This window comes from Tamandua tetradactyla, chromosome 13 (assembly GCF_023851605.1).
Source record: "Tamandua tetradactyla isolate mTamTet1 chromosome 13, mTamTet1.pri, whole genome shotgun sequence".
Lineage (NCBI taxonomy): Eukaryota > Metazoa > Chordata > Mammalia > Pilosa > Myrmecophagidae > Tamandua > Tamandua tetradactyla.
This window is the reverse complement of record NC_135339.1, coordinates 78711204-78732275: the sequence shown is the minus strand read 5'-3', so window position 1 is coordinate 78732275 and position 21072 is coordinate 78711204. Positions and strand designations below refer to the sequence as shown.

The window sequence follows — 21072 nt, the reverse complement described above, 5'->3', positions numbered from 1 at the left end:
TTATTTTTATTTTTATTAATTATCTATTCAACTTTTCTCGTTCTTTGCCTAGTTTAAGTTGAACTAATTCACCAATTTTCATCATTTATAGTTTAGTAACATAAGTGTTTAAAACTACACTTTTCACTAAATAGGCATATAGTTCTATTTCAGAGATTTTGAACTATATTTACCCAATTATTATATTTTAATATATTCTGCAATTGAAGTGTTTTATTAATTCTTTGGCCTAAGAGTTCTTAAATTTTCAAATTTTTGTTTTTTTACTTTTTGCCTTTATTTTGAATTTTCACTATTACTGGCAGAGGATGTAGCTTATAATATTTCTACTTTATAGGGTATTTTGAAATTTCCTTTATGGGTTTATTTACAGTCAGTTTTGTAAATAAACATTTCATATATTCAAAAAGAATCTGTTGTCACCACAGGGTCTAGAAATGTATACATTGTATATACTAGTTAATTATATATAGCTGTCCTTAATATTCTTATTGATTTCTCAACCACTTAAAAGTCTTAGTACTAGGACATTTTTCTGAGTTTTTACTTTTATTTTCTTAAGTTATTAGCTTGTACTGTTTGAGGTCATACTATTTGGTTTGGACAGTTTCATGATAGTTGTATTTTCATTATGGCTTGTACCCCTGATCTTTGGAAGTTTCTCTACTTTATCCAAGCCTTTATCCAGAACTCCCCTGTATATTTTCTTCTTCTGGCTGGGGTATATTTTTTCCTGTTCCATTTGTGGCTACAGAAATATCAGTAATTTGTATTGTAACCCCCATGCCTAGCTCACATGTCTGTTATTCTCTTTTTAGTCTATTTTATGACTTCACATGGATTTTCTCAAGCCTATTCTCATGTTTTGCTGCTTCTGTGACTTTCATTTCTATAATGGTTAATTTTCTTAATTTTCTTTCCTTGCTCTCGCAGCATGGCATATAGGCCCTCCTCAGTCCTCCTCCTGCCATTCTAAGAAGGCAGAAATGTGTTGGAAGCAGAGAGTTCCTCGCTTCTGTGGTTAGCCCACGCTTTTGGTCCTGATTCTTGAAAGAATTTTTGAACCCTTCACCAATTTACAAAATTTGTTCCCTGATCTTTATTGGAAGATATGAGCTAGACTACAATCCTTTTAAAATCTGGTCCACACTTTATGATATCTAGTAAATAATCTTTTTATTCTGTGATTTGTGAGTGAGGACATTCCTAGTTTTCTCATTGATGGACTTTGTTTCTCTATATTTTGAGTGTAGAAAGAAAGAAGTTATGCAAACACACACTATTCCATTCTTGAAAGCCAAGACAATTCCTTACTAAAAAAACTGTCCTACCAGATAATTTTCCATAACCATAGAAGTGAATAATTAAAAAAAGAGGGGAAATGAAACATATAAAGATAACTCAGTAAAATATCAATAAAGGGTAACATTTCATCCCTAATGCACACTTAAATTCCCAAATATAAAATTAATTTTAAAAAGAAAAATAAAAATCAGTGAACTATAGGAAACCAAATTTAGCAGCATATGAAAATGATAATACACCATGACCAAGTGGAATTATCTAAGGAGCACAAGGGCAGTTCTACACTGAAAGTCAATCAGTATGATACACAATCTTAGTAGAATGAAGTAAAACACTCACATGATCATCTCAATTGATGCATAATTTATGTCCTGCAAGTTTGCGAAAATTGTTTCTTACCTCTAACAGATTTTTTTGTGGCATCTTAAGAGTTTTTTACATATAAGACCATGTCATTTGCAAATATAGAGATAGTTTTACTTCTTTCCATGGCATATAGGCCCTCCTCAGTCCTCCTCCCCCTGCCATTCTAAGGTAGGAATCATTTGACAGCATTTGACAGAATCCAACACCTTTTTTGATGAAAAACTCTCAATAAACTAGGATCAAAAAGGAACTCCATCAACACGTAAGGACAATATATGGAAAAACCCACAGCTAACATCACATTCAAAGGTAAAAGACTAAAAGCTTTGCCCTTTAAATCAGAAATAGAACAAGGATGCTTGCTTTTATTACTTTCATTCAACATTGTACTGGAAGTTCAAGCCAGAGTAAACTTAGATAAATCACATCCAAATTGGAAAGAAGTAAAACTATCTCTATATTTGCAAATGACATGGTCTTACATGTAGAAAACTCTTAAGATGCCACAAAAAAATCTGTTTGAGGTAAGAAACAATTTTCACAAACTTGCAGGACATAAAGTCAACTTACAAAAAAATTAGTTGTGTCTCTGTAAACCAGCAATGACCAACCTGAAAAGGAAATTAAGAAAACAATACAATTTCCAATAGCAACAAAAAGAATAAAATCCTTAAGAATAAATTTAACCAAGGAGGTGGCAAGATTTGTACAATGAAAATTATAAAACATTGCTGAAAGAAATTTAAGTAAATGCCAAGATATCCCATGTTCATAGACTGGAAGGCTTAATATTGTGAAGATGACAATACTACTTGAAGAGATTGACAGATTCAACGTAATACCTACAATGGATACCTCAGATTAGTTTTTTGCAGAAAGGGAATAACACATCCTAAAATTCAGATGGTATTTCAAGAGACCCTGAATAGTCAAAACACTCTTAAAAAAGAACAAAGTTGAAAGATTTACACTTCCTGATTTCAAAACTTAATACAAAGTTGCAGTAATCAAGAAGATAATGGTACTGTCATTAAGATAGATACATAAATCAATGGAATAGTTGAAAGTCCAGAAATAAATCCTCATGTTCAGTTAAGTTTTGACAAGATTGCCAAGACCACCGAATTAAGAAAGGACAATCTTTTCAACAAACTGTGCTATGAAAACTGGTTATTCACATGCAAAACAATGAACTTAGACCTTTGCTTTGTACCAAATACAAAAATTAACTAAAAATTTATCAAAGACCTAAAAGTAAGGGCCAAAACTACAAAAACTTTCAGAAGAAAAAAAAATAAGGAAAAACCTTCACGGTTTTGGATTTAGCAGAGATTTCTTAGATATGATATCAAAAGTGAGAGCAACAACAACAAAAATGGATGCTGGATTTTGTCAAAATTAAAAACTTCTGTTCAGCAAAGGGCATTATCAAAAGAGTGAAAAGACAACACACAGAATAGGGAAAATATTTGTAAATCACACAAGGGGTTAATATCCAGAATATATAAAGACCTTCTACAAATTTAACAACAAATACACAAAAAAATTTAAGTATTGGGCAAAAATTTCATAGACACTTCTCCAAAGAAGATATACAAATGGCAAATGGCTAATAGCCACATGAAATGATGCTCAATATCACTAGTTATTTGGGAAATACAAATAAAAAACACTGTCAAAGAAAATTGCATTATACAATGTTAAACAGGCAAGAATGACTTCAAGGCTATTTCAATAGAGGAGGGAAACCAGAATTAAGTGTGAGCTCAACACCATTAAAACAGTAGGGTTTCAGTGGATGTGATAACCTAGTGAAAAAGCACTAGAGGACATAAGGGGAGTTGATCACTGAGATGGGTGTGTGATCTACTGAGTTTGCAATTCAGCCTATATGGCTCAAAATGCTTTCTTTCTGTGGTCAGGCCACCTGCATCTGGTAAAGACCGGAGAGAAGGGAAGGGAGATAAGGTATTCCCTGGTTAACTGTCTGATAATGTGCGGACTACAATGGGAGGTCCTCATGTTGTTTAGCTCTTGCATCTTTCTGATCTCTCTCCTTGTCCTTTACATTTGATAGCTTAATCAACACATAACAAGGTGTAATTTCTTCATGTTTATCCTGTATGGTATTCTCTGAGCTTCTTAGATATGCATATTCACATCTTTTGCTAAGATTGGGATGTGCTCTGTCATTATTTCTTTGAACACTCCTGCTATCCCTTTCTCTCTTTCTTCTATTCCCAGGACTCCCATAAGACTGGCATCCTTTGATGGTGTCCCATAGCTGTGTCATGCTAATTTTGCTTTTAACATTTCTTTTTTCTTTCTGCTCCTCAGCCTGACTCATTTCAAGTGTCTTTCTTTGAGTTCACTGATTCTTTCTTCTTCCAGGTCTTGAAACCCTCCTGGGCCTTTTTAATTTCAATCATCATGGCCGTCAACTCCAGAAACTCTGGTTTCTTTTTAAAAATTGTGTCATCTTGCTTAGACTCTCATATTGCTCATTCATTGTTTTTTGATATCCTTTCATTCTTTCTCTATATTTTCCTTCATCCCCTTCAGCACTTTTTAAATCGTTTTTTTTTAAAGGTTTTGTAGATTATGCCCATATTCTTGTTTTATTCGTTGGTGTTTTCTGTATTTCTAACCTCTTCCTTTGGATGGGCTATCATTTCCTGTTTCTTTGGCTTGTACTCTTTTGTTGCACATTGTACACTTTAATACTTTAAAATGTTAATTCTGGGATTTATTCACTGAGATGCCTTTTTTTTGTTTGTTTTGTGACCAGCTGGTAATAAGAGATTTTATTGAGTTTTAGCCCTCTTCTCAGAAAGGTCTGCCCACAGTGAATGCAGCACGCAGGGTTTTCCCTGTCTTTCTAGGCCTCTGTCTTGTCCTGGACTTTTGCTTCTTAATTGTTTTGGAGTTCCCCTGTTTACAGGCGTTTGGTTGCCTCTTGGTTTCCCAGGAGACAGAGCTCCCTCTCCCAGGTGTTAGAAGCAAGAAGGCCTTTGTCCCAGACTGTCTGCTTCTTTAGGAGGCTTACACTGGAGAGGACTTTCCTAAGTCTGTCTTTCCCAGCTAAAACAGGACCAGGGGCCCATGAAGTAGGCAGACCAGCTCCAAAGTGTCCCAAGGAGGGGATCACAACAACACCAAGAGCTTCTCCGATGGCTCCCCAAAGCTGAGCTTTCCTTGCTTGCCCAGTAAATGCAGTCCTTCGGCTCACTGTCCCGTGAAGCCCCAAGGAAGCTCTGCATCTTTACATCTATACCCCCACCCCCGACCCTGTCCCAGGATTAAACAATGGCTGTTGCTGCCTTTGTCCGGGGCAGGGTTGAAACAAGAGCTGCCCTCAGAGCCGGGACCCAATAATCCGAATTCACTAGTCAAGTCATGATCAGTGATCTGCCATGCCCACTCCTGTGGAGAGTGTTGAGAATTTTCATGTCCCTTTCTGTCACCAGCAAGCAGCCATGGGCTGGACCCCCTAGCATCCTGCTGTGAGAGTTGGGGATGGATGCCTGTAACTGCCATGCAGAGAGTCAATTTACTGTTCTTTACTGTAATTCATCAGCCCTTCCTCCCACTCTTCCCCGGATGCTGTACAGTGTTCTCCTGTCTGGAGTTTCAAAATAGTTGTTTCAGACACTTCCTGCCTGTTTAATTGTTATTCTGGTGGGAGGACTGAGTCTTGGAGTTCCTTATTCTGCCATTTTCCCTGGCAGTTCTTGCCCACTTCTTAATTCTGCCCTGCTTTCAGCAGTCAATCAGGGCTATCCTAGGGCCAAAAATCATGCAAAATAAGCATCGTTCCTGGCACATACTACATAGATACTCAAATATTTGTTGCACTGATTAATTGAAACAGCAAAAATTAGTGATTATTCCATTTCCTTTACTTTTATCCCAGAGACAACTGGGGAGGGGTCTAAAAGCACTGAAGTCAGATTGGCCATTGGCACCAACTTAGTGCTGAGACCTTGCACAATTAAATCTTGGCTTTGCTTTCTTCACCTGTGAAAATAAAAGCTAACAATTACTGGTTGTTCACTATTAGAGTGTACTCGATCCTTATCTTAAAATTGTTTCACAACCCTATGAAGTTGTTATTATTTTCCTTGTTTAGCCGATGAAGAAATGGTTAAGAAAACAGTTCAGTATTTGCTTAAATTTAAGCAGCTACAAGTAGCAGAGCCAGGATTCAAAAATAAGCAGAGCCAAGATTCAAACCAGTGGCTGAACTAAAGGTAATTACTTGACGGCTATGTTCTTACAATGAAATCTCAACCATGATATTCTACTTTAAAAGAAAGGGGTTTATCTACCTATATGACCACTTTCAACACTAAAACTTTTTAATTCTATTTTATTGAAAACAAATCAATCAACCAACTTTGGTGCTTCTAGGTACACTACTGCACAAGAGCAGTGGGAGGTGACAAAACCAACAACTACAGGTAATATATAAGGAATAAAGAAACCTCAGTAAAAAGAGTGAAAGTCAATATTGAATCAGTGTGTAAAAAATACCCACTGAGCAAGATTCCTCCTGAAAATCATGACCCATAAGGGAAAATCAACAAGGAAGCTCCAATCAACATTAATAATTCATTCATTCATTCAAATATTTACTGAGCATCTACTGTGAGTTAGGTACTAAAATGGGAAATCGTTATATATTTTTTCTCATTTATTGTTACATCACCATTTTACAAGTAAAGAAATTACAACTTTAATGGATACGTTTACTTGTCATAGGTCATAAGACTAATACACGAAGAACGGGAAGCCCAATCCAAGATTGTCCAACAATGTTTTTATTACTGGAAATGGATGCTCATCAGATTCATTCAGTATTAAGAAAAGGGCTCATTTTCCTTAATTTGTTGGCAAATAAATAGAATATAGGACACTTCTCTGGCCTGAAATTAGTAATAGTAATTTCTAAAGAATAAAGTAAATGTAAACTGCATTTTGAATGTAGATAGATACACTATTTTTAATAAACATTATAAATTATGTCTTACCTCTTGAGGCACCAAAGAATACGAGTGCAGCAATCCACATTCTAAACATCTAAGTTGATTTTTAAAAAATCACAGAAAATCTGAAGCCCTTTACTTGTAAAGTCACTTCTCTATAAACTACTGAACAGTTTTCTTCGAAATGAAGCCACTCAATATTGAAGTTCTAGGTCCAGAAGCACACGTAGCTGACATCCACTTTAGCTCTTCCACTCTACAAAGTAAATGCACTGCAGACCAGAGTTTAGGCTCCACAGTAAAAGATATAATTAGCAGGGTGTGTCTTCCATCATGTGTTCGGTGACTAAAACTTCTGAGGATGTGCTTGTTTCGTCACTCTTCAATAATATTTTGGTTAGACACAAACTTAGTCACTCTTGAAAGTTATTCTAAGGCTTCAAATTCCTAGATAAAAGACATTGAAAAGGTAATATTTTTCCAAACCAGGTTTAGATATTTGCAATATTTCTTTCTTAATACATTTCTGTGTGTAAGCATCCATATAATACAAACAGAACCTGCTAACTTATGAGTTAAATAAAGAACATGACTAATTTGCCCCTCTTACCTGTATGCCTATGTAACAGGTAGCTCTCAGCACTGGCTCTGGAGCCTAACCTCATGCATCAAATTCTGGCTCTACCACTTATTAGCTATGCGCCCATGTGCTTTCAAGTTTCACTGTGTTTTTCCTCATATGGAAAATGGGGATAATCATGGTTTCTAACTCAAGATCATTTAGGCGATTAAATTACTTGTTAAATGAAACTACTTTGTACACAGTAAGTTCTATTAAATATTAATCTGTACTGCTGTCTTTTTCAACTAAGTTAGTGGTTATATAGGCAAGTCTATGTTCATATATAGCTAATTACACCCTTACATCATTTTACATAGGCTTCACGATACACTTAATATAAAGCAAACTTGTTTTTTTTTTTTTTTGCTACATTGAAGTGATGAACAAGTCAATCCATAGATATCCTTAGTCAATTTCTCAACTTTCAAATGTTCATAGAAGATGGCTGGGAGTATTATTCTTTCTTAATTTTCTTTCCTCTCACTGTGATAGGACACAAATTTTAACATCTTTATGAGACACTCAGCCTTTTCATAGTACCTTATTATATTATGCAAGAATTAGACAAAGAAGGAATTATGAACAAGGGTAATTCGAAGTCCTGGGTGCTTTATTTGTTTGAAATCTTTCTTGGTACTTGTAGCAGCCAGTCCACACCGGCATGCAGGCCTGCAGTATTCAGAAAATAGCCTTCTTCAGCCAGGAGCATGGTGCCATGCACACAGCGAGGGCCCAGAAACCATGCAATAGCCTAAAATGTGATTTTAAAACTACAGCCATATTCTTCAGAATTCTGAGATTAATACTGAAATATGCATCATGACATCTTAGAAGGTTTTCTGCCTTACTATATCCTCAACATAATTTATCGTATCAGGAACAAAATTAATTGAATTATTATCTACTTGTTGGATCAAGAATATAAACTGATGTTCTGTTTTCCTTCCTTTGGTGTACTGTCATATATAAACACAGCTTTGATTTTTTTGATGAATTTTTTTTTTTTAAGATACTGTTAACTCTAGGTGACATTTTTCAGGCAGAGCTGCCATGATTGCAGCAAGCATTTATGGATTCACTCATATCTGATCCTTGTTAAATATAATTGTTAAAATAAAATGAGTGTTCAGTTCTCAGAATGATAATCTCTTTAGAGAAATAATGCTCCTTGGACAATGTAAGATCAATGAAACCTAAAGCTTTTTTTTCTTTCAACAAATATCGACCAAGTGTCTGGTATGATAGACCTTTTGTTAGATGTTGACATCCCAGAAGTGAATAAAAATCAATGTTTGTTCTAGAATGGTTCAGCTTAGGGGAGGAGGCAACAGGTAAATGCCTAACAATTCTGCAATATGCTAAGTGCCATGGGAGATTCATTACAAATCTGTAAAGACATGGTGTAAAGAAGGTGGCTTAAAATTTTTTGGCCTATATTATCATTGTATATCTTTGTATCTACCCATTTTTAAAATTTTATTAAGTGCGTACTAAGCTCCAGGCACTGTGCTTGTCACTTGGTATATAGACACAAGTAAGATTTTTTGAGAGAATGCTCTTGATGGATGTGTTATTCATGCTTCTGCTACATTTGTGGCTGAAATCATTGATAGTTGATATGCCATTTGCAAAAAACCCAGCAAGTTGTAACTAGTAATGTGTTTTTCACATCTGAGAAATAGGGCCAATATGTAATATAAAGCGTTACTGTGAAGATGAAATGAAATCATGCTCATAAAGAGTCTAGCACCAGGCATATAGAAAAACTCAATAATTCGGAATTATAATTTTTATTGTTATCTTAGGCACAGCTCAGTTTCCCATTATATATGAACATCACTGAGAGTGGCTGAGCTATTTGTCTCAGGAAGCCCAGGAGAAAGGCAGGAGTGGAAGGGAGGGAATGGGGTCCTAAGGAGGCCTTCAAGCTCACCATTTAATAGTGGAGAGGCAAAAAAAAGAGAAGTAATAAGAAGGATAAATTAATACAAAATCCAGTGGCTATTCAGAAACTGGAGAAACAGTGTAAGACTGAGAAATATCAGAAAAAAAATCCATGGAAGAGTGTCACATTTGAACCAGGCCTTGGACCATGGAGAGGATATAGATATAGTGGAGGGTAGGGAAGGACTTTCAAGGTAGAAGAAACAGAATGAACAAAAACTCAGAAAGAGGGCAGGAACAATGTGTGAAGGGGCATAGGCTTTAAGGCTCAGAAGGTAGAATGGGGAGGACAGGGAGGTCCTTGAATAAATTGAATAGCTTGAGCTTCATTCTGCTCTAATACCTGATTTCTAAAAGTGTTCGTTCTAAAACACAGATCCTTTTTACTATAGGAGAGTCTGGATGTGAACAGCTTGTGTAATTATGAGGTTCCTATGGAATTATACACCCAATAGAAATGAACTACAGGGAGAGGAGAGTCATAGAAGACTGGCTCATTAGGAAACATGATGAAGCAGATAGATATAAATAATGAAAGGGATGATCGCTGGGCAGGGATTTCAGGAAAAAGAACAGGAAAAGTATCCCCAAGCATAGGTCACTAAACAATGACTTATAGGTAAGAGAGTAGTGGGAGGAGGCTGATGCTTCAGCTCAATGCCAGACTCAACTTGTTCACATGGGGTTCTTACTTCATGATCAAAACATTTCTAACCTTGGATAGAAAAGAAATGAATAGCTGGACAAAGGAGAAAAGGTAAATCTATTAATATAAAAATAAAATGAGTGCAGGGGTGTTAATGAGACTGATATAAATATTGCTTACTCGATGTGTAGAAGGATGTCGATAATCAAAAGATCAAATGACAGTTACAAAGGAGTGGCTCAGTTAATTAGCTGCAGAGCTTGTAGGTATTGCCTACAAGTCAGTATCTGTTATATAACAATGATATGTGTGCTACTGAACAGCAGGTCAGCAATGAAGTAAAGCAAATAAGGAAAGTAAACTAGCATTTATTAGCACCTTTATGTATCAGGTACTGTGCTGTATGTTATGTTATAAATACACTACCTCATTTTGTTCTCACAACTATCTACAAGGTTGATATTTTTATTCACATGAGGAAGATGAAGTTCTAAGAAGTTAAAGAAATTACTTCCAAGATAATAATGATAATTGAGCTAGGATTTGAAATCAGTGTGAACTCCAAATGCTTCAATGTCTTGCAGTTATCAATCCCCCTAACCTCTCTGCTGCATTTATTTTTCCTGATTCTAGAATCTCACTTCCTCTTCTTGTAGGCTCCTGAAATAACCAGTTTTCCCACTTATTTCGATGGCTTTTCTGGTGCCACTTCTTTTTCTTTTATTCTTCAGATGCAGTTATTGCCAACATTTTTCTCCTTTCTCTACATTGTGGAGAATCCTAGACATTTCCATGCTATAATTTCACCTTTTGTCTCCAGAGCTCCCATCCCATATTAATCAATTATCTTTGGACCTTTCTACCAGGTATTTTATCATAAAGTCATCATATCTAAGCCTGAAACCCTTCTTCTGTCCAAAGAGTTCTTCCTCATGCCTTCCCCATTCCTGTTATTGGAGTGGCTATTCTCTGAATCACCTGAGCTGAAATGTCCGAGTCATACAGGATGCTCCCAAGGTCAGTGCCTCCCACATTCAATGAATTGTCCCAGTCCTGATGGTTCTTGCTTTCTGTTGTCTCCCTTATTCAGACTCACCAATACAATCCTCACTCAAAACCACATCTCAATCCTGAATTATTGCTGCTGTCCCAGGTTTCTCTCTCGCCAAACATGCATCCTTAGACATCACTTACAGATAAAGAAATTTTGAGTTACATCTCTGATCATGTTCTCCTCTGTTACCTCTATGAAGCTCAAGCTATTTAATTCATTCAAGGACCTCCGTGTCCTCCCCATTCTACCTTCTGAGCCTTAAAGCCTATGCCCCTTCACACATTGTTCCTGCCCTCTTTCTGAGTTTTTGTTCATGCTGTTTCTTCTACCTTGAAAGTCCTTCCCTACCCTCCACTATATCCTTATCCTCTCCATGGTTCAAGGCCTGGTTCAAATGTGACACTCTTCCATGGATTTTTTTCCTGATATTTCTCAGTCTTACACTGTTTCTCCAGTTTCTGAATAGCCACTGGATTTTGTATTAATTTATCCTTCTTATTACTTCTTTTTTCTTTTTTGCCTCTCCACTATTAAATTGTGAGCTTGAAGGCCAACAAGATTATACACTTGCTCTAATACCTGATTTCTAAAAGTGTTCTTTCTAAAACACAGATCTGATCACTTCATTTCCCTACTTCATCAACGAGGTATCATCAGCATGTTACACACAGCCTTTCTCCAACTGGCTCCAGGTTCTTCTCCTATCATGCCCACTCTAAGAGCTCAACAAGCTAGCTGTGCCCGTCCTTCTATGCCTTCATTTGTGTTTTTTTCTGCAAGGCCATTCCCTCCTCCTCCTCTACCAGGTAATATCCTAATTCTCCATCCAGACCCAGTTTAAGCATTTTCTATTCTATGAAATAATCTTCAACTCCTAGTTTGGAAGTTATTTCTCCTTATTCCAGACTCCTCCATAAACTCACTTCAGACAAATCTTTAACTCTGATGACATTAAGTATAATAAGCCACATGTTGGTCTGTCTGTCCCACATGGCCCCTCCTTGAGATTAAAGAAATTAATGCCCCATAGTCACCTTTGTGTTCCCCAGTTCAGGTATGAAGCTTTTCATATAATAGACAATAGTTCTTGAAGAAATGCCTCAGCAAACAAGTGAATGAAAGCGAGGATGACTGTAACCAAGGAAGAGAGGAAGGAATGGAGGTAGGTGAATATTAAGTGGATTCATCTTGATTTGGCTAAACTATTATTTTTTAATCAAAAAATAAAATCACTGTCTGTGGGCCAAATTTCTACAGTTAAAAGCTTCAACAAATCATAGGGGAGGACGCCACTCTAGAAATTTATTCTTCCTATTTTTCATGTTTTCTAGTACATGTAGGATTTATAAAAAGGACAACAGCTTCGGGCCTGTTTACATTTTCTGAAATCCAAGGATCACCATTATAAATTGTTCTCTTCTCCATACTAAAAAAAATAAACATACTGCATACAACAAATATATATTCCTAAAACAAACAGTGCTAGGAATTCAATCATGATGACTGGTAAATATTCACCTCTAATCAGATCAGACTCAATATTACTAGTTCATTATTATTTATTTGCACTTTCATGTTTCTAAAACTGCTTACTGCTATCTTAGTGAATTTTAATTTTCTGGGGAAAAGATTACTTGGGGTTAAACTGAAGACAACTGGGTGTTCTTTTTTCACAAGAGAGTTGGCACTTAGGCTGCTAGAGACACAATGACATGCTACTATGAGAGGCTTAGTACATACATATCCTTAAGCTCTTTAGGCAATAAACCACAGAACACATTTCAACCAAAGCATTTACAACCCTCTAATAGATCTTATAGTTAAATATTATATAGGACAGGACATGATACAGAAAAAATAACCCAAACATAAATCTGAAAAGAACAGTGTGAGAAAGTAAAGGGTCTTGGACTAGAAGTAAAGAGTCTTGGGCTACCTCTGATACTGCCATCGGCTAGCTTTGAACTAGGACAATATTCTCTTTCTGACTCTCAGCTTCCTTGTCAGTAAAGTGAGAAAGCTGAACTTTGTGATAAGGTCTAGTGTAGTTCTAAACAGTTTATGCTTTGAATTTTCACTCCATGAGCAGGCACAGGGAATGAAACCCGGGTCTCCGGCATGGCAGGCGAGAACTCTGCCAGTGAGCCACTATGGCCTGCCCTATGCTTTGAATTTTGATGATCATATTCACAGATATTTCACTGAGATCTTCTCTGGGAGGTGGGGGGAACCTTGAACAATTTGGTTTCTCTCTCAGTCTCTATGATGCTGGTACTATAACCACAACATCATCCTAAAGTGCAATTATTTCTTGCTACCTATGCTGACTCAGGGTTCATCATAGCCAGGTGTTGGCTCTAGTCACCTCCCAGAAAGGAACTCCTCTCTTGGAACAGGATATCACTGAGAAATTTTAGGAATGGAGAGTGACTTGAATTGCAATTAAAATAACCAAAAAATCAGTGTCTTGAAGAATATAGCAATTGGTTTAGGTCCAATCAAATCTGAGATATTGCAGTGGCATGAGGAAATGGGATACCACTCCCTTATTTTGAAACAATAGAAACTGGGATTAGCTTTTCCCCCCATCTTTGAAGGGGATAATAAAACAATAGCAAGAAGCTGACCTTTATCATCCACTTTAGAGAATGAAGCCCCACCTTAGGGCTGGGAGACTCTTAAGAAAGGAATGAAGATCAGTTGGTAGGAGATAAAGGGCTTAATTGAAGGAAGAATCTTTATAAGTAGAGTACCCCCAAATTGGAACTCATTAATTGATTACTTCAATAATATCTTTGAGAGTGTGATTATAGGGAAGACACTGGTTATAAGGAGGGTATTAAAGATTTAAATACTGGTTCTGCCCTCAAGGAGACTACAGTCTAGTAGAAGTCATACAGCATATACATAAAGAACTCTAAAACCAGACAGAAGGCAAAATTTATGAACCAACTAGAAAGGTAATCAATCCAATGTCATCGGTAATGTTCAAGGAGAGGCTGCATGACTAGTTGGGGTGACGTAAGGGAGATTTATACCTCTGGTAGGAAGGTAAACTACACGCCCTTTAAGAGCTCTTCCAACAAGTGCTTTGTGGTTTTATTAAGACTATTACAATAGTGAGTAATAGAAAAAAAAAAGATTGTAGGATATTTCTACTTCACATCTGTTAGATGTTATTGTTTTTATCTTACAGAAATGTACCTACATTATATTCTATCATTTTCCAGCATTAGTTCTTAGAACAGACATTCTTAATTAATTTAATTAAAACATGTTTGAAAATTCAATCATTTAGAAAAAACCAATAGATCATGTTTAAAACTACTCCTAAAAAGCAAATACAAACATTTTCTTCAAAAGAATGATGATGGATTTTTAAAGAAAAAGAATTATTTCATATCATACAAACCAAACAAATAGAACTAATATAACAAACTTACATACATCTATAATTTCCATTCACTCTTCATGCTATTTTAGCTTTAAGATTAATTATTCTGAATCTTATTTCACATTCACTCAACTTTTATTGACAGACTTGATACAAGTTATGCCTTATGTGGCATGATATATAAATAAAATACTCTTTCTCATAACTTACATTAATGGGTAAGTGTCAGAGAAGCCTCTGAGATGGATGTAAACCCACATTAATTAATTTATTACAGAAAAGCCTATTGGGGCCATTAACCACTTTGCCTGTGCATTACACAGTAAAGTGCTAGCAGCCACTGGCTCTGCTGGGAAGCCCTGTAGCCCTGGCCCATTCTATTAACAGTAAACTCTATTCAACTAGCCTAGTGGGGAAATTTCTCAAGATGTGAAATCACTGGACTAGACTAAAATAAAAGTAAAAATAAAAAAGGATTCGTAGAAACATCTTTCCTGGAACAACACTAGCAGCTTTGATTAGGACTTTGACTAGTCCCCAAATTCCTTGAACAATCTCCAAATGCCAGTGTTCCCATTTCACATTTCTAAGTTTTTGTGGGGAGTCTCTTGCTTTTATTCCCAAATACTCATACATGAGCTCAGTTGAACAGTAATGGGTATGGGCCAACCATTCTTAAAACACTGAGCTATACATATATAAGTACATATTTTCCAAATGGATGAGGAAACAGTGCTTACAGGTCAGGATACTTAGTTACTATGACCGAGGGTGGTAAGGCTCAAGGACTGATGTAGCCACCCAAACTGATAAGAGTGTTATGTAAACTGGAAAGCAAATTTATTGATGTATAGGGGAAATTTTCACTTCTGAGTAGATAAGATGTTCCTGTGTCTGCTAATTCAGATCTCTTCCAGGTCAGAACAATAATGAACAGTCTTGTTGCTTGGTGAATGTAGCATATGATCAAGGATCGCTAGTTGAATGGTATTTATGGCCACCATTATCAAGCTAGGAGAGCCTGAAGCATCTCTATCCACGTTAGGATGTATCTGCCCAGGGGAACCGGTACTGGAGGCCACTGGTCTGGGTACATTTTTCCTTACACAGTACTGGAGACACTGTGACAAGTTCATGCTCTTGAATTCTCTGTTTATAGACACTGGCCAGATCTTCTTTAATGTAGTCTTTCAGCAGAGCAATAGTGCATCAAAAAGAGGAGTAGGGGACTCGAGGGGGTTGAGAGGCTGACCCACACAGTGGCAGCAGGAAGGACTCGCTGGGCACCGTGGGCTCACCCTGCACACCTAGCTGTTAAGGATCTTGGAGAAATTCATTCAGGACTTTTAGAATGCAGACCAGTTACTCAAGGTGAAACTTGTTGTCTTGTGAAAGAATTGGAAGAAAAACACAGTCTTTGAGAAATGAGAGTTTTTGAATATTTGAAGAATATGATCCACAAAACCAATGAACAGACTTTTCCTAAATGTGGAAGGACAGTGCAGGACAACTTAAACCAAGTTCTCCAGAGATCGCAAGCAGCTAATCACGTCATCTGTACACTCCACCAGAGGGGCAGGAACAAGAAAAGATTTGTAGTGAGCATTTAATAGCTAGTGAAAACCATCAAGCAATCCAGTGGGAAGATTCCATGAAAGAGCAACACAACAAACGGGCTGAGGTGAAAAAGAGGACAAAAAAGCTATGGAGAGGCTTAAAGCTCAATAGCTGCCAAAATGGAAAAGGACCTAGCAAAATATGCAACCTTTTAAGAACTTGAACTACAATAACAAACTAATGAGAAAACACTGACACGCCCCTCCAATAAATATGCCACCAAACCATTTAGCTTCTGCTTCAGGTTTAGCAATATATTCAATGACATTCTTACATCAGAAGAAAGAAACTTCTGCTGGAGTCCTGATTAAATGTTTAATAGAAGAAGAGTGCGATATCCTTCTAGTTCTTAAGTGCCTATGTATATATGATTATTTGGAGGGGGAAGAATAGGAAGAAAAGTGGGATAAATTTACACTTTGCTAATTAGAATTGGTCTTCTTTACTATTGATTAGCTCAGACTTACTGCAAAATAATTTAATTCATTCCTGCACAGGGTTAGTATTAGTCTATTACTGTGGCTTAAAAGGCAAGTTAACAGCTCCCAGCCATAGCTTCATAGGCTATGGGAAGAATGTATAAAGTGTTATTCTACAAAAAATGTAGACATAAACATCTGTTCTTGGAGATCACATTTAAAAGAAGAAAAAGTCAAAACATTATCTCGCCTGTGGCAGAAATGGCTGTGTTGGGCTTTGAACTACCTATCAGAAAAACGTTGTAAATTTTGCAGTATATCATAATGCCATACATTTCACTGGATGACAAGACACACTTAAGTTTTGTGGCCTTTCAACAGTTAATATTTTCAGCTTCTAAGATATGCTTAATAGGAAAAGCTTACCAAAAATATATTTTGACTTTCAGGCTTTCCCAGAACCATAATCTTTCCTACAGTATTTACCTCATATTTGTGTCTGTTTTGCTGTGGGTAAGTTTTATAGGATAAATAATGTCTATACCTGTTTCAACTGTTGAATGAGTAATCAGCAAAATCTGCCAAATAATCCCACTAGAACTATATAAAGAATCTGGCTCTGAATGAAACAGAAGTGTTTACCTACATGACAAATGATCCGTGTTAAGTGTAAATCCTTTTTAGTGTTAATGTCTAGTCTTATAAGCAGGTGTATTATGGTGAAACATGTACCAATTTTGTCATCACTGTAAACTTTTCTGCACTTAACAATATAATTGCCTGGATACTGCGTAAACACTAGGACACCCAAGTCAATAGGCCAAGCCCTTGATCTTGAGGCTTGCTCCTGTGAGGCTTATGTACATAGTAGAACTTAGCCTACCTATAGATTTGCCCAGGAGTCAACTCTGGATGAGCTCTTTTCTTGCTCAGATGTGGCCTCTCTCTCTCTAAGCCCAACTCTGCAAGTGAAGCCATTGCCCTCCCCGCTACATGAGACTGACTTTCAGCATGGGAGAGGACTCCCAGGGATGAGCCTGACCCTGACGCTGTGGGATCAACAATGCCATCCTGAACAAAAGGGGAAAAAGAAGTGTAATGAACAAGTTATCAGTAGCTGAGAGAGTTCAATTAGAGTTGAGAAGCTACTCTGGAGGTCACTCTCACACAATCTTCAGTTAGACATTGTTACTATCATAACTTGCCAAACCCCAACCAAAACCATTCCTGCCAATCCTAAGGAATACCTAGGGCATTATATAAGATTCTACAAAGCTTCCATGCACTAGGGTAATGTTTCAGAAATCTATACCCTCCAGATGGGTCCCTGGCCCAGATAAATCCTGAAATGCAGAGGGGCCAGCCTTTCCAGAACATCACTTAGTTTCATCCTCCTATCCTATTATTGATGCCACTTCTGAAATGAAAAAGTTAGAATGGGCATAGCCCAAATACCCCTAAAGAGTAAGAGAAAGATCAAAGATCAAAGTTGATAGTGGAGTTATACAGAGAAGGTAGGGTTTAACATTGAGTATGAGTGCTGAATCCGTATACTGATAGTTCTTTTAGTCTCTAGTATTTTATAGCAGCTAGAAGTAAAAACCTAAAATTGTGGAATTATAACCCATACCAAACTCTGAAATATGTTCTACAACTACTTGTTGTGATGTACTTTGAAATGTATTGCTTTTTTGTATGTTAGTTTTCACAAAAAAAAAAAAAAAAAGAGAAGGAAGAGTATAATAGAAAAGATTGGATTTAACAAATGAATATGACTGCTGAATCAATATATTGTTATTTGTTTTGGTCTCCAGTGTCTTGGAGCAGCTAGAAGAAAAACTGAAAAATTGTAGAACTGTAACCCATACCAAACGTTAAAATCTTGTATAACTACTTGTTAAAATGTCTTTGAAAATTTATTGCTTTTTTGTATATATATTATTTTATTTTTCACAATAAAAAAAGTTAAAATTAGCCAAATTAATTTGTTTGAAGAAAAGGAACAAAGTTCTGATTCATGCACAGAATCATGGTTCAAGTATGAACCTTGAACGCAATATATTAAGTGAAATAAACCAGACATAAAAGGATGAATATTGTATGATCACACTATATTGATACAATTAGAATAAACAAACTTATAGAGTAAAAATCTAGACGATAGGTTACCAGGGGACAGGGTGGGGATAGGGATTGGGAAGTTAAGGCTTAAAATGTACAGAGTTCTTATTTGGAATGATGGAAATGTTTTGGTAATGGTAACACAACACTGTAAATGTAATTAACAGCACTGAATTATATTTGTAAATGTGGTTAAAAGGGGAAATTTTAGTTTGTATATATATGTATTACTGTAATAAAAATTTCAAAAAACAGGACTGTTCCACACAAACAGTGAACCTTATTTGTAAATGATGGACTATAGTTAATAATACAATTATAGAAATGTTCTTTCATAAGAATTATAACAAATGTACCACGTTAATGCAACATGTTAAAAATAGGATCTTTCCGGAGAAGATGGCGGCTTAGTAAGATGCGCGCATCTTAGTTCCTCCTCCAGAACAACTACTAAATAACTAGAAACAGTACAGAACAGCTCCTGGAGCCACGACAGAGACCGGAAACACAGTGTACCCCAGTCTGGAACGGCTGGATCGGCTACAAGACTCCGCTGCGGTGAGGTCCCCGAGTGGCGCGCGCTTCCCCGGGATGCGGTGGCTGGCAGCCGGCGCCCCTCCCTCCCTCCTTCCCGGTCTGGCTGAGAGACTCGCAAAGGCAGTTCCTCAAGCTGCAGCAGCTGGCGGCCGGTGCCCCACCCTCACGGGCGGCTTCCCGGGTCGGCTGGGAGCTTTGGATCAGTGATTCCCAAAGCCGCAGTGGTCGGTGCCCCTCCCCAACGCGCGGGTTCCCGGGCCGGCTGGGAGCCTCAGATCGGCAGTTCCTCAAGCTGTGGCAGCCGCCGACTGGGAGCCTCAGATCGGCGGTTCTCCAAGTCGCGGCGGCCGGCGACCGGCGCCCCTCCCACACACGGCTTCCCAGGCCAGCTGGGAGCCTCAGATCAGCGGTTCCCCAAGCTGTGGCGGCCGGCGATCGGAGCCCCTCCCACACACGTGGCTTCCCGGCTGGCTGGGAGCCTCGGATCAGCAGTTCCCCAAGCCGTGGCGGCTGGCGCCCCTCCCCGACAGGCGACTTCCCGGAGGGAAAGGAAAGAGTCTCCAATAGTAGTAGAGACTGAGTCCAACCTAACACCAATAGTGGCATTAATGAACAACTTCTGACTACTAAAAATAGGCCCTCAGCTCAGGCGAAACTGATCAAGGCGGAAGTCGCCTATTCGGCTAACTGAAAAAGAGGAAAGGGGGTGAAACAGAGCCCTCTGCGGCTGTTTCTATGGAGGCTTGGTTGCTTCTGGGCTCAGCGCTGGGATTACACAGGTTGCAACTGCCCTGAACGAGAGGCGGGCTGCTTTCAGGGCTCTCTACCAACTGAACCTTCCCCGCGGGAGGGGTGAAACGCAACTCAGGTGGAATCCCTCTCTCAAGGAATTCAGATCCCAGAACTTCACAATTTGAAGCCATTAAAACCAACCTACAACCTTTCCTCTGTCTCCACCACACACCCAGCAGTGAGAGTCTTCCACAGTTAAAGGAGCCACAACATCTTTTGCTGGTGGGACCCACAGACAGACAAACACCACATACTGGGCAGAATAAGAGAAACAGAGCCCAGAGACTTCACAGGAAAGTCTTTCAACATGCTGGGTCCCACACTCAGGGAAATCTGATTAAATGCCCAGACGCCAGCAAAAAATAACAAATCACACCAGGAAAACTGAAGATATGGCCCAGTCAAAGGAACAAACCAATAGCTCAAATGAGATACAGGAGCTGAGACAACTAATTTGAATATATGAACAAAAATGGAAAACCACTTCAAAAACCAAATCAATAAATTGAGGGAGGACAGGAAGAAGGCATGGGATGAACAAAAAGAAGAAAAGGAAAGTCTGAAAAAACGAATCACAGAACTTATGGGAATGAAAGATACAGCAGAAGAGATGAAAAAAACAATGGAAACCTACAATGGTAGATTTAAAGACACAGAGGCTAGAATTAGTGAACTGGAGGATGGAACATCTGAAATCCAAAAAGAAACAGAAACTATAGGGAAAAGAATGGAAAAATTTGAGCAGGGGCTCAGGGAATTGAATGATAATATGAAGCGCACAAACATACGAGTTGTGGGTGTCCCAGAAGGAGAAGAGAAGGGAAAAGGAGGAGAAAAACTAATGGAATAAATTATCACTGAAAATTTCCCAACTCTTATGAAAGACCTAAAATTACAGATCCAAGAAGTGCAGCGCACCCCAAAGAGAATAGATCCAAATAGGTGTTCTCCAAGACACTTACTAGTTAGAATGTCAGAGGTCAAAGAGAAAGAGAGGATCTTGAAAGCAGCAAGAGAAAAACCATCACATACAAGGGAAACCCAATAAGACTATGTGTAGATTTCTCAGCAGAAACCATGGAAGCTAGAAGACAGTGGGATGATATATTTAAGTTACTAAAAGAGAAAAACTGCCAACCAAGACTTCTATATCCAGCAAAATTGTCCTTCAAAAACAAGGGAGAAATTAAAACATTTTCAGACAAAAAGTCACTGAGAGAATTTGTGACCAAGAGACCAGCTCTGCAAGAAATACTAAAGGGAGAACTAG

The 21072-nt window shown here is 37.8% G+C and overlaps 1 protein-coding gene and 1 pseudogene across 2 annotated transcripts in view; one reads left to right on the top strand and one right to left on the bottom strand.

The window, feature by feature from the left end:
* The window catches only part of PNLIPRP3 (pancreatic lipase related protein 3), an 85147-nt gene extending 77994 nt beyond the window's left edge, over nucleotides 1–7153 (bottom strand). For both annotated transcript variants that reach the window (XR_013161192.1, XM_077124424.1), the window contains exon 1: nucleotides 6702–7153. Coding sequence is in view for 1 of the 2 variants with exons in the window: in XM_077124424.1 (XP_076980539.1) it covers nucleotides 6702–6750 (49 nt within the window). In the remaining variant the exon portion in view is untranslated. The remainder of the gene's footprint in view (nucleotides 1–6701) is intronic.
* A 4896-nt stretch (nucleotides 7154–12049) lies between these two features.
* LOC143653429 (biogenesis of lysosome-related organelles complex 1 subunit 5 pseudogene) lies at nucleotides 12050–16088 on the top strand (annotated as a pseudogene).
* The last annotated feature ends 4984 nt before the right edge of the window (nucleotides 16089–21072 follow it).